Here is a 14,089-nt window from a genome sequence, read left to right on the forward strand (position 1 = left end):
ACCTCAAGAAAATAACTTCCGACTTGGGGTGGTGAACACACAACACATATGCGGACGATGTATTATAGAATTGAACCCCGAGACCTATATAATTTTATTAACCAATGTCACCCCAATCAATTCCAAGAAAAGAGGAAAGAAAGAAGGAAAAATAACTTCAGAGAACTCAGATGGATTCTTGATTTCTAGTTTATTCAACAGAAAGAGATTAGCTCACTGTGGCTTTGGGACCTGCTTTGCCCCGTGAATGGTTACGAATGGCTGGGGACAGGCGGCTTCTGTCAAGAAAAGACAAGGGCTCTCCCCAGCATCTGCCACCAACAGAGCTTAGGTTCCTTGATCCACAGAAGAGTTTTCTAGGTTTTCTTTCTTTAGACAGGGAGGACTTGGAAGGGGCACCGAGCTGACAGAATGCTTTCCGTCAACGGGACGCAAGAGGTTGTCAGAAGCAAGAGACGTGTGTCCTGGGAGCTCAGTGACAGGCCGCAGGGTAGAGGCCTTTGTTCAGCTTCCCTCTAAAGACCAAAGTAACCTATCAGGGGTCAGTGTCCCCTCAGATGTCAAAGCCCTCCTATCAGGGTGACCGTCGTCTCTGCGAGGGGACAGTCATCTTAGCAGGTGCAGGTGCCTTCCTTCCACAGACCGCGCCCTTCCCTCCAGAGGTCTCAGTCTGAAGATGCACGGAGGCCGGAGTCACCTACTCAGGGGGCACAGGGGTCACGATCTTTTCCACAGGGGTCTCCGTCTTCCCTTGTAGAGCCACGGCATGCTTTACGAAGGGTGCAGTTCCCCTGCTAGGGCCCACCATCCCGCCTCTGGGCAGTGTCGTCACAGTTGCAGCCTTTCTCTGGCTCTCAGTGGCCACACCCTCCCCCCCTGGGAGCAGTCCCCCCGAATCAGTGGTCAGCGCCTCAGTCACATTCACCCCTCCTGGGAGCAGAGCCTCTGAATCAGTGGTCAGTGCCTTGGTCTCAGTCAGCCTTCCAGGGCCAGTTCTTGAAGAATTCATAGCAGATGAGATCCAAAGCTTGGGTAAAGGAGTTGAGCTGGACTCTACAGAAAATCGTCAGAAAAGGATGAGAGTCCCACCTCTTCCTTCCCATCCCTCAGTTCCTGGCAGGGCTAGCAGCCGTCCAGGACTGAGGTCCCTGCTCCCCAAATCCAGACCTGGAGGGTCTCATAGGCACCCAGTTGACACAAGTAAAACCCTGTGGCCCAGAGGCCCTGCTCCCCCACCTCACCACATGTGTGCACCCCGGGTGCCCGTGGGCACTTGGTGGCTTTGCTGCATTCCCCTCGAAGGACCCCAGGAAGGCACGCGCCAGGCCTCTATCCTCAAGCCCTCATTTTGGCCTCTGTCATGGCCCCTTCAGCAGGACTGTGCCCCCAGGCCTAACTCCTTACTTGATGGATCCTCAAAGAGAACCCGCCCATGCCCCTCATTGTAGGAGACACTGGGAAGAGCTCCGAGGCCAAGGAGGCTGCTCTGGACTGTGTGTGGTACAGGAGCAGGGTGCAGTCCCATCTCCACCCTGGCAGCTGTCTTCCCGTTCTGAGTCCCCTCTCCTCATTCACACAAGGAGCCTTACGCACCATCAGCTCCAGGCCCCCCACCCAACTGCCAGGGGAAGTCTCTAGCACCCAAACGATATCAAAAGAAATCTGATTTCTCTTTCTGGCCCTTGGCCCATGAAGGCAGGAGAGAAAAACCCAGAGAAATAAACTGACATTCATTGAGCGCTAACTATGAGCTTGCTCAGTTTTCCTTCCATATCTCGTTTGGTGGCTATATCACGTCCCGAGTCTAAGGACCGCTTCCGTTGGACAGGCGCAGGGAACCAAGCCTGGATAGGGCAAGGGAGCAGGCATCCAAACCAAGCCTAGAACACAGATCGGCCTGGGAGTAATCAAAGCTCATCCCCTTCTCGTGTTGTCTCACCAAAGCCTTAGCTCTGACAGGAGGGACGCACCCAGCGGCCGCTCATACAGCTCCCGACCCCAGCTGCCAGGTCACAGACACTTACCGTCCTGCCGCAGGAGGCGATGTAACACGCAGACAAGGGGGAAAGGGCCAGTGCCACAGAAAGTGCCCCTGATGTCGTCCAGGTCCAAGGCCCATACCATGGCGCCCCCGAAGTGCTCTCTCTTTACGTACAATGCCTGAGGAGGGAGTAGTCCATCAACCTGCTATACTGGCCACCCTCCAGGCTGGCCTCGCGGCCCAAAGCTGGGGACGGACTCCCAGGAGGTAATGTGGCAGGAAGGTCAGGAGGACAGCCTGTATCGGAATCTAGCCTCTACCACTTACCAGCTGTGGGATCTTGAATGACCGAGATTTCTTCTCTTCAAAATAAGAGGGTTGGACCAGGTGGGATCAGGAGACCTTATTTAGTTCAGGTACACCTGAAACTTACACTCCCCTTTTCGCCCTCCACTCAGCACACACACCCAGCACAGACAACGGCCTGGTGGTAGCCATGGGGAAACTAGGCTGGACGTGGAAAAACCGAGGGCTCACCTTGTATCTGAAGCTGGTGGCGTCATCATAGCCAAGCCACTCCTCCCCCTTGTAGGCATAAGGGACCTGCTGATGATCGATCCACTGCTTCTTTGCCCCCCGGAGAAAGGCGCAAATCTGCCAGGAGGGTCTGGGTTAGCTCTGTGAAGGGCCGTGGAGGGAAGCGGCAGCAGACACCCTGCCCCTCGTCCAGGAATAAAGAATCCAGAATCCCTCACCAGGGAGTGAGGGGAAGGAGACCAGAGCGGGAGTGGGGGAGCCACTCACAGAAAAACCTCCCTCTGTTCTGAATAAACGCTCCTATTCCACACCCTGTCCTCCAATGTCCACGGTGGAAAAAACACCGAGAACCAAGGAGTGAGTGACTTCCGTAGGAAACCCAGCCCGGGCTTGGCAAATAACGCCAAGAACAAAGTCCTCGCTGTAGCACGCCGGACCCTGGACCAAACCTGTATCTTTTCCAAAGAGTTTGCATGAACAAACCTCTCTTCTGCTCATTAGCAGTTGGTACAAACTGCCCCGTCTAGGTAGTTCTCAAACTGGCTTTTGAATCTAAGGAATTTAAAGTTCTCGAAGGCAAAGAGAAGTAGGTCACTGCAATCAATCGCACATCCGGGGGCAGCGTCTCCCTGCAAGCGGAGGTAATTGAGCTGGGCTGCAGAAGTTAGTATCTAAGTCTTTGTGGGGTTGCTGGGTTCTTTAAAAGTTCTATCAAAGTCTCTTTGACCCATAATTTCCTCCAGGGACGTTATTTCACTATGTTCTCATTCATCGTGACGCGTCATTGGATTAGTAGGAAAACGCTCCTGCAGCTCAGCACGGAGCAAAGACTGGAGAGACACTGGCCCCTCCATCTGGCACCCTACACCCCGTGTTCCTTTGCATCTGCTGCCCTCCACCTGGGAGGGCCTTCGCATCTTCTCGTTCCTGCCCATCAGGATTCTACCTGCGCTTCAAAGCTCTGCTGAACATCTACCTGCTCTGGGAGAACTTCTAGACCCTACAGCCGCCCCTGTGGGCCTCCTACTGTCTCCTCTTGGGTGTGTTACATCGCCTTGGTTCTTTGTGTCTTTCCTCCACAAAAATAGCAAGCTTTGCTGAGATTGGGCTTGAGGAAGTGGAATTGGGGTAGAGGAGAAAGAATCTGTAGTAGAGAATATTTTTGGAATTGCTTCAAAACAATCTCATAGTGGGGAGGGAGAGGGTCAGGGAGTAGAGGTGAAACAAGGTTGGCCAGGAGAGGTGAACGAAAGAGGCAGGGTGAGGGGGGCGAGTGGGGGAGGGGAGAGGAGGTGATACTATTCTTTGACTTTTGCAAATGTTTAAAAATATATACGTATATATATATAGCAAATATTAACTATTTTTATTTAAGCCATATAGTAAGTCAGGACTGACTTATATGACATTTAAAATTCTTTTAAGGGGTACATCTGTCCCCCTTTATTTAGATTCTACCTAGCCCCTCATCCCTTGCAAAGGACTCAAATAACTTCCCCTGAAGAAAAAGGAACTATCCCGGGTAGTGGATTTCCCCTGCTCAGTAAACTACTTCTTGGTCCCCTCTCTAGCCCTCACCCTCACTTTTGCCCCCGTCCTTGCTCTGGCCCAGGCTACAGGTGGGGGGGGGAGCCTTAACTAATCGACAGAGGTCCCTGTTCCTATCACCTCGTAATAAGCCAAGAAGCCAGGCTGCTTGGTATACTTCCCCGGAGACGCAGGTCCCACAGCTTCAGCCCGCAGCCAGTTATTAGAGGCTCGGAGGAGGTGAAACGTCCGTCCGTAGGTGGGGAACCCCATGAGGAGCTTCTCCGAGGGGGCCCCCCACTCTCGCCAGTAATTCATGGCATATGCCTGCACAGAGAAAGAACAAACCCCTCCTATCACTGCAGCGTGGGCTTGGGGGCAGATGTCCGGGCTGCCTCTGAGAGCTTCCCTCTCTTACCGAAGATTTGGGGTCTCCAAGCAGAGAGAACAGGGGGCTGTTGTGTCCTGTGAACTTTTCCCAGCTTCCGTGTAAGTCATATGTCAAGACGCTGATGAAGTCCAGGAGTCTGTAAAGGGCAGGAGGAGGACATATGCAGAAAGTGTGGGCTGGCTAGTCGGCTCATCACAGTGCTAACTCGCTAACTAGCTGTGTGCTGGCCACCCAAGCTCCCCTGCCATTTCTGCCTGAGGGGCCAGCCCAGCTGTGCCATCCATTGAAGATGCAGCCACTAGAACAGACTGCTGGTTAGGGACAGCTGCAACTCAGGACCTGCGCCATCCTGAGCGTGTCTGTGGACACAGGGAGGTGTCACACTAGAACACCAAGGCCCTCTGGCCTGATACAGGCGCTACCAGAGGTCTGCACAAGTTGTCAGGGGCAAAGCAGCACGGTCCCCCAGCAGTCAAAGAGGTTCTGTCTGCCTGCCACTCAAGGGACCATCGAAACCCATGTCATCCAGGAAGCGGCCACAGTGACCAAGTGTACTAGAGCACTTATGAGGTCACTGGAATGAGGGTTTCCATGGATTATCTAATTTAATTTCCATCCGGCTAATACCCTAAGTACCACAGCTGTCTCCATGTTAAAGCTGCAGGAACTGACACTTGGCGGGGTTAACTAACTGGCCTAAGGTCCCCCCGTGCGTGAAGGCAGGACTCCCCCGGCCCCGCCCCACGGGGCCTCTTCCCTCCTGCTCACACGGAAACCACTCTCCCTGGCATAACCACACACCGGAGCACCCCATCCTGTCTTTGTTCCGCATCTGTCTGTAAATACTTAATTCTTGAAATTTGAGCAGATTAGTCCAGAGCCAGCCTGGCCAGAAGGAGCTATGAGCTCTTCGCTGTCTGGCTTTGGAACTTTTACATATTTTCCTGAACTGAAAACTGGGCCCGACTGGGAATTTCTGTGCCTGACTGTGTGCCAGTGGTTGGTGATTCAGCTGCCTCTCAACGCCAGTCACCTGCCAAATGGCAAATGTCCACAGATGTACTGTGGGACAGCAGGGGCCCCATCCTGGGAGGCCTAGCAGTGGACTACACAGGAGACTCTACCCAAGACACTGTTGTGGGGACTGGTGCTACCTCCCCTCCCTCTGACTCCTAGAGAAAGCCTGGGGTCTAAGGGAGCCCGTCCTTGTCCCCATCACGCTCCTCAGCCCGTCCCCACCAGTGCAGGTACACAGGAGGCTCCAGGGCAGGGTCTGGGCAGCTCTGGGGTTCTAACGTGAGAGGCTTCCTGCCTTCTGAGGTCCTGCCCTCCAAGGCAGCTCCCACTCACCTTCCTAGGCGGGGCACATCGTAAGCTGTTTGGATGATGTTCGGGTCCCCAGAGACAGCCGCAGACAGCAGCAGCCTTGGGCGCAAGGTGAGCTGTGCCTCCTCCTGGAAGGCCAACAGCAGCTCCTGGGGGGACGAGAGGCAACCAGACAGCACAGTCAGAGAAAGGGGCGCCCTCCAGGAACCCTTCATTCGCGGAGCCCCTTGAGCTGGACTCAGGCCCTGCCCACAGGCCCTTTAGAAAGGCAGGCATGAGCCAATGCAGTCAGCGATTTAAGAGAGGGGAGGCAGGCAGGCTCAGGAGCACAGTGCACACCGCCTGCCTGCGGGCGTCCAGGAAGCTGCCCAGAGAGGGCACCACTTAGCTAGAGGCCTGGGGCAGGACGTGGATACGACAGAGAAAAAGCTACCCCAGGACGCCTGCTCAGCAGCTCTTTGGCCCAACACCTCTAGGCTGATGGCAGGAAAATATTCTGTTATCGCTCTCTCCTGCCCTTGCCCTTGGCCTCCTGCTTGCTCTTCCCATGCCACAAGCCCATATATGATAGAAGGAGAATCATTTCCAGACCGGGAGCTACCAGACTGGGCTTACTTTAATTAAGAAGAGAAAATTCCACCGGTCATGCATGGGGCTGCCTCTCAGGCCTGGGTACAAGAAGCAGAGGTCCAGACCATCGAAGCCGTGTGTCCTCAGGAGGAATACAGCTGAACTGATAAACCTCTCCCGGGTGGCGGGCGTGGACAGCATAGCAGTGAACCTGCAGCGAGACCTGGGCTGAGGCCAGGAGCACTCCCTGTGAACCGTGACCTCCCACAGGGCCCCGGGTCCTCAGCCGGGGATGTGGCTGGAGGAGAGGAAGGCAGGTCTTTGAAACTCTCAGACCTTCGTCAGATCCCCTCCTAGCACCAGGAGCCGGGTACCCCAGGAATGGGGCATCCGGGCAGCAGTGAGGAGGTGCAGAAACCTTGACCTGGCCCTGGGTGGGAGGCACCAATAAGCCCTGGCCTGGCGTGGGAAGCGGGCTCTGTCTCCATGGCTGCAGAAAGCATTGGGTCCGCCAGCCAGGCACTCTGCTCGCACAGTCCCTACCACTTGTCCAGGCACTGCCACTATGTCCCTCTGTCCCTGACCAAACTAAGGGAGGGAAACCCAGCCAAGGGCCAGCATTTCCTGAAAGATATCTGAGCTAATCTTGGCCTGGGCTGCAAGCCATGGTGTAAGAGGCCCGGGCTCTGATAGGTGTTCTGGCCTCTTTGCTCTTTTATTCATCAGCTGTTTGATTTTTTTTCTATGTTATTGGAAAATTTCTAATTCTGTGTGCAGGGATTAGACACTTCACCAGATTCAGAGTGAGGCAGGCCTGGGTCCCCTGATCTGTGTGCCACCTCCCAACTGGGTGATCGCTGAGGGACACCTATGAGCAATATGGCAAGTTCCTTAGTACCTCTCACTCCTGCTTTCTTCTCTGCAAATGTGCAATGCAAAGAAGCCCTCTGTGAGCCTCTTCCGAGTACTCGTGGGATGGTGTGTGTAAAGCCCCCAGGCCCTCCCCTGCACGTGGGTATCTGCACACAGCCAGCATTCGGAGGGCCTCGGAGGGAGAGGCTGGGCCTGGGGTGGGCGGAGCCAGCTCTTAGTCCGCCCAGCACTTCTGGGCACAGGCACAGCCTCAGCCTTACACTCCAGGCCACCAGGTTGCCTTCCCCTGAAGCTCCTTCCTCTGGGGCAAGGTGGATATTTATAAATATCCATTTATAAAGTGAGGAAACCAGGACCTGTGAGGTTTGGGGTTTCTTCTTCTTGTCCTAAACAGAACCCCTACCTCCTATGAAGGGTTGCGGTGACAATTGTGAGGACCCCATTTTGTCCTTCATTTCCACCCATGCTCTTTCTCATCCCCACTGGAACTTCCCTGTGTCTCTCCCTCACCACAGAGGAGAGGCCAGGGGGCCTTTGAATCCAGGGCCAGGTCAGGAGGAGGGGGGTTTCGGCAGGGAGGGTCTGCACTAGCTTTTCTCCCCACAGCCAGGCTGGCTTCCCCACCCTGTCCTCACTTGCAGCCTTCCTGCTCCACCTTCCCACCTGCCATCACCACCCCCCCCCCCCCCGACCCTGGAGGGAGGATGGAGACAGCACAGTCTCACCTGGATGTGCCAAAGTTCCAGCCTCCAACAGACAGCAGAGTTTTCAGCCCCCGGTTCCTGTGATATGGGAGAGAGTCAGTCAGCTGGGTCCACACTCCAGTGGGCAGTCTCTGCTGCAGTCTCCACTGTTCCTGTCATTCATTCGGGGTCCAATGGGAAGTAGGCGGTGGGAGGGAAGGAGCAGAGCACAGGAAAGGGGAGCAAGGGAGAAGACAGGAGCATAATTAACCCATAGACGTCACTCCCCCAGGAAGCCCCAGGCTGTCCAAAGTCCACCCAAGTTCCCCTCACCCCCATAATGTCTCCGTGCAAAGGGAAAGGAAAACGTAGGCTGAAATGTTTCTCTTCAATCATTTTCTTAATTAACAAATATTCACTGAGTGATTACTATGTGCCATTGAGTGGTTTTGATGCTTGAAATTCAACAGCCAGCAAGACACTTAAGCTCCTTCCCGCTCTCAGGGGCCTTGTAATCTAGTGACGTGGGTTTTCCTGTCTGCTCATCTGTGACCATTCACGCAGGGACAGAGAGAGAACTCAGGGGTTGTGCAGGAAGGAATACTCACCCAGCACTTCCTGAGCGCCAGCACTAAGCCAGGCGTTGTTGACCTAGCTGCTGGGAGACAAAGATACAGGAGACACTGCCCCTTCCCTTTGGGGTTCACAGCTTAGGGGCTGCAGGGGGCAAGTGGCAGTAAAAATGCCAGCATTTGTGAGGCATCTGTGATGGGCAGGCCCTCTCCAAAGCGCTTTAGTACAATTAATGTGTGAAATCCTCACCACTGGCCTTGAAGGGTGAGTGGGGGCAGCCAGGCTGACAAGAGGGAGAAGGACGTTCCAAGGAGAAGCAAGAACAACCACAATGCGAGGGGACAAGAAGGAGTTCGGGGTGTCTGTCAACAGGGAGTTCCCAACTCAGGGCTGCTCCCGAGTCCTGCCCGAGGAGAGGCTGAGACCCGAAGAATCGGAGGAATGTTGACGAGGAACAGGAGAAAAGGCTTGATTCTCCTCGATCTGTAAAGTCTGAAAGCGTGACCCCCACGTCCTATACAAACACACCTCTCCTTGAGCTTGTTGAACTCTGGGTAGAGAATTCTCTCATCCTGGAGGTCCTTAGGCACCAGCTGATTGTCGTTCATCGAGGCAAAGGCAAATACCAGGTGGGTGCAGAGAAAGGGGTCCAGGTCCCGGGGCCAGATCGAGGCAGGGCCAGGCCGGTTGTGTGCCCAGTTGGTAAAATAACACACCAGTTTGTGGGCAGCACCTGGCAAGGGAGAGCACGCATCAGCTGGCAGAGACTGAGGGAGGGGATGGAGCTCAGCTTCTAGGGAGCAGTGTGGACACGGCCTGAGAGGCCAGGCCACTGTAACATCCTCCCCTACACACACACCCCAAAGCTATGCAGATGTCCCCCACTGCTGAGGTCCCAGAAGGAAAAGAGTGCCTTAGAACTCCTGGTCAGAATGGATCCTCAGGCCTGGGTCCTAGCCCACAGAGTGCCACCAACAGCAGGGGACTGAGAAGCCTCTGCTGAGCTGTATGGGACCAGTGATCCCCGACCCAGGGCCGAGGCGGGGTGAGGACGCAGGACACTGGCTCTGGGAGGGGCACGGCATCCTTACCATCGTGGAGCTGCAGCACAAGGGCCAGCCCTGCAGGAAACAAAGGACGCCGTCACTCACACATTCAGTGCGCACCCCGAGTGGGTGACACGCCCAGCACGCCCCCCAGCCCCCTAGGGACCACCGGCCCAGCACCATCGCAGACGCAGACACGCCAGTGGAGACACGCACCCTGCTCACTCGTTTCTTCGTCTCTAAGCTGAGTCAGTGCAGCCAGGCGTGTATAAGCTCCTTTGCACGCTGATAGACCCCATGTGCACACACATACACACACATGCTATGCACAGGGACAACCGCGACTTTTAGAAGTCCCGGCGAAAGCCCTAGGCCAGTGGTCCTCCACCTGGCTGCAAACAGGAAAGCAGTGGCCCCTGCCCACAGAAATTCTGACTTCCTTGGTGCGAGGTGGAAACCAGACCTAAGAATGTTCCACGTGCAGCCAGGTTAGGGAACCACTGCTCTCATCACTCCCCCCCTGGGCCCCTCTGTCCCCGTCCCACCTCTGTCTAATCCAGGCCACCTGAGGCCCAGAGGGAGGACAAGCTCACGAAGCCTGGACTGAGGGGCACACTCACCAACCCACAGCAGCAGTCTCCCCATCTCCGTGGTCTGAGGGCTGCAAGGCTAGAGCCTGGGGCCCTTTATATGAGCCTCCCCAGGCGACAGCACCGTGGGACAGCGCCGGGGTAGCCCAGCTACACACGCACACACACAGCTAGGGACAGTGACTAATGGGCTGCTGCTGCTGAGTCGCAGCGACCCCAGTACCTCCTACCCTCCCTTCTCTGGCTCTCAGAGCCAGCAGAGCAGAACCTCCATCAGACAGTAGCTTGGCACAGGTGTCCCCGCGGGCCGTGGCCAGGGCAGGGCAGTGCTGGCCCCTCTTCCTGGTATTCGGCCCACGCGGCCTGAGTAGGAGGGAGAAACACCGCATGGGGGCAGAAATCCTATTGTTACGAGATTATTGGTCAGGGAAGCGTGTTATAGACAGTTTTAGCCCCAGCCTGGGACTCAGGCAGAACTAAGTGTGCATCTCAGTGCTGCCAATGAGAAGTTTTACAATCCCGGGCAAGTTCCTCAGCTCTTTGAGCTTCAGCTTCCACCCTTGTAAAATGGAAATAATCGCTCGTAGTACTCGATAGGATTTTAGAGGAATTAAAGAGGTAACTTCTGAGATGTGTTGGGTCAGTGTCTGGCAGCCAGTAAGGGCCCAGGGAATGGCAGCGGTTACTAGGGGGGCAAATGAGCTGCCCAGCGGAGCAGGGTTCTCACACCCCGACGCTGGCACTCACCTGGCAGGGGAGCTAAATGGTTGGAGGGGACATGACCAGGCAGCTCACTCACCACGAACAAGCCCAGGGACGCACATCAGCTGACATGAAGCGTGTCAGGTCGGGAGAGAGCAGAGACTGGCAGGAACAGGGTCATTGCTCAGTAGCCACCGATGGCAGCCACGTGGTGAAGTAGACCCAGTGTTGGAAGATTTTTCGATGTCTCCAGAGAAGACAAAAACCCGAATTTCTGTTCGAGTCAACAGGGACTGAGCCAGTGCGTGGGCCAATGCCGAGAATGTGCCGTGCAGGTAAGGAATATAATGAATGCAGTTCGGATTCCCGAGAGCTGAACTCTGAAACCACAGCAGAGCGATAGGAAAAGGAAAAGAGGTCTGCAGCCAGGTGCTTTTATGGCCCATCCGTTTCCTTTTCCCGCTACAGAAGATCTCAGACCGTGGGTAGGTCCCAGATTTCAGGACCTGAATCTCAGGGGTGGGGGACCCAAAATCAGATGTGCTCAGTGTCCATCCTCAGAGACTGACACAGTCACCTAATCCATGTCACCGAGGTACTAACCAGATGCCAATAGAGTAAATGAGACAGAAAAATAACTCTGACTAGTGGTTGAATTTGCTTCCCTTCCACTATGAAGAAACCAAGAATCAACCTCTTCATCAGCAGTTTGCTTGCGTATCACAGAATAAAAACAATGAATGGGATGGAGCGTTTAGGGCGAGGAAGTCGCGCTGAGGCTGGGAAAGCCTCCTGGAGTGCCCACCTAGCAGAGACTGTGTCTCCATCTGCTCAGCAAATCCTCCTCGAGTGTGTGCCCAGCCCTGCTAGGCTCTCCGGGGGCATATAATACAGTGGAGATCAAGACAGTCCCTGCCCTTGGGGGCTTCGGGTCCAGTGAGCAGATGGAGCTAGTGTGTGGTTCTCTCCGGGAGAAGTGTGTCTCTCTCATCCCTCCTGGATGGGCACAACGGGGAAAACCTGAGTCCCACCTGCACACGTAGCGCCACCCCCATTCCGTGGGTTAGTATGAACCTGCATGAGGAGGTAACGAAGCCTCCTGAGAACAGTGGATCAGGCCTGGCAACGCTTGCGCTGTTGGGTTAGATTACCCCGGTGTGGCTGCGAACTCTAATGACCTTGCTCTCACTTGTTGCCCAGTTTCTAGCCCGTGGGCCCGAATTCTTGTTACCGGGTCTCCGCTTTCATTTCTCTTCCTGTTCTGTGCTGCCGTACAGTTCTTTCCTAGGGCCTGGGGCCTGACTCCATCTTGCCAGGCTTCTGGGGCTTTGCTGGCTGTCTTTGAAGACCTCCCTAGGTGGAATGCCTGCCTCTCTCTTCTTCTGAGCCTCCCCTCACCCCACCCCTGCTCCCCAGATTCCACATTGCTGAGATTTCCCACTGGGTCTGTGCCCTCCTACCCAGGCTCCTGCCAGGGGCACTGGCTAGTAACACTGTACCCGTCTCAGAGCCAAGTTTGCTTATCTGAACCTCATTCATCTGCACCCAGGTCAGTCCTCTGCACTCCCATTCTGCTGCAGCAGGCAAGGCAAGACCGCAGACCTAACCATCTCATACCTACGAAAGTAACTGATAATGCTGAGAAGAGTGCCAAGGCATCACAATGCACGCCCGGGATGACCTCCGCTTCATTCAGTGATGACCGTGCCAGAGTTGGCAGCCCCGACTCTGTGTGTTCCGCGGATGACGGATAGTGAGATGCCGAGGGAGGGGGTGTTGAAAATCAGTGTGCCGCGTCGCTCTGTGTGTTCTCGATCCTTCCGCCCCGAGTTCTTGCTGTCAAAAAATACAACCATTGCTCTGTCTTCACACACCCACCCGGATCCTTAAAAACACTCCCCTCCGGGGCCTGGCCTGTTCTCACGAAATGAGAAAAGACAGTTACAAATGTCTTGCGGGTGACTTACTGAAGGAGCCCTCCCACCAGTGCACCCTCTTCCGCATCTTGCGACACTCGGCTAAATGGGGGGATGGGGGCCTTGACCACACCTTTTGGTAGGATTTGGAAAAGAGGCAACCTCATCTAAGTGCTCATTTTTTGTGGAGAATTCGAGAAAATGTGTTTTGGGTCCAAGACTGGTCTGCTCACTTGACTTTTCCAAAACCCTGCCCTGTGGGCTGCTGGTGTTTGAGAAATCTGAACTCAGCAGTAAGGATGAGAGATTCTGACCAAATCTTTCCTGAGAATGTTGAAAGAACTGGAGAAGTACGACTAACAAAGTCAGCGGGCTGACGGGGTAAGAACGCGGAGCGCTGACCACAGATCCGTGTAAACCTCCAAGTTTGCCGTGTTCTTTCAAAGGGAGCAAACGCACCAGAGCAGTGTTTTCCCCAACGTTTAACACACAAGATGGTCTTGGGTTGGGCGCAAGGATTCTTACAAATTTTAAAATGTGTGTTTATTTTAATGTGTATGAAAAATGTATTTTACCCAAACAGCCATCATTTCCTGGATATCATTTAAGTTTAAAAGCTGAGGCAATTCAAAAAAAGACTATTTGAATAAAGTGGTAGAAGTACTCTGTCCAAATACACTTCATTACTGTCCCTGGGTGAAGGTTTCTACTGAAAAGGAAAAGGTCAAAGATAAGTTCCTAATGCTGATACCACGGGGCCTCCCAAAGGGACACGCTTGGCCGGAACCTGGCACCCAGTGTGGAAGGGACAGGCGAGATGTCTGTATTTGCCGAAGGGACTTCCAACCAAAGGCACTGGCTGGGCACCCGTCAGAAAGCTAAAGGATGTTGTTTGGGGCTTAATCTCTTTACGTACAGATCTTTTGAGTTTTAATGATGTACCCTGTCTTGAAGCTGCAGGACACTATTTATGAGACCAGAATACGGTGAGGACTACATCAAACCTTACTCCAGACGACCAAAGGGCACCACAGGGTCGTGGGTGGCGCTGTCTCCTAGAACTAATTAACCCCCCTCCCGATTGCCGCACCTCTCAGTCTCTCTGGAGTGTGCTAGTAATGTGACCATGTCACGAATAATGATGAAAAACTCCCTAATTGCCCATTTTTGATGGAGAACTCAAGAAAATGTGTTTTGGGTCCAAGACTGGTCTGTTCACTTGACTTTTCCAAAACCCTGCTATATGGGCTGCTGCTGTTTGAGAAATGTTAACTAACTCAAAACCGAGACTAGAGCTAGCTCACCTTCCTTCCAAGTGCAGTTTCCTGCACAAGCGACTGCGTGTTGTGTGACCCGGAGTGGCAGTGGCGTCTC

At 54.3% G+C, this 14,089-nt stretch overlaps 1 protein-coding gene across 1 annotated transcript; it reads right to left on the bottom strand.

Annotated features, from left to right (window-relative positions):
* Positions 1-224: 224 nt before the first annotated feature.
* On the bottom strand, positions 225-12,803 carry OVGP1 (oviductal glycoprotein 1). Its single transcript, XM_053915891.1, is given in 11 exon segments — positions 225-1,053; positions 2,025-2,160; positions 2,519-2,635; positions 4,187-4,372; positions 4,464-4,572; positions 5,787-5,911; positions 6,378-6,543; positions 7,931-7,987; positions 8,990-9,194; positions 9,553-9,582; positions 12,767-12,803. Coding segments are annotated over 11 exon segments (1,647 nt in total). The 3' UTR covers positions 225-574.
* Between the last annotated feature and the right edge of the window lie 1,286 nt (positions 12,804-14,089).

This window comes from Desmodus rotundus, chromosome 12 (assembly GCF_022682495.2).
Source record: "Desmodus rotundus isolate HL8 chromosome 12, HLdesRot8A.1, whole genome shotgun sequence".
NCBI classification, from domain to species: domain Eukaryota; kingdom Metazoa; phylum Chordata; class Mammalia; order Chiroptera; family Phyllostomidae; genus Desmodus; species Desmodus rotundus.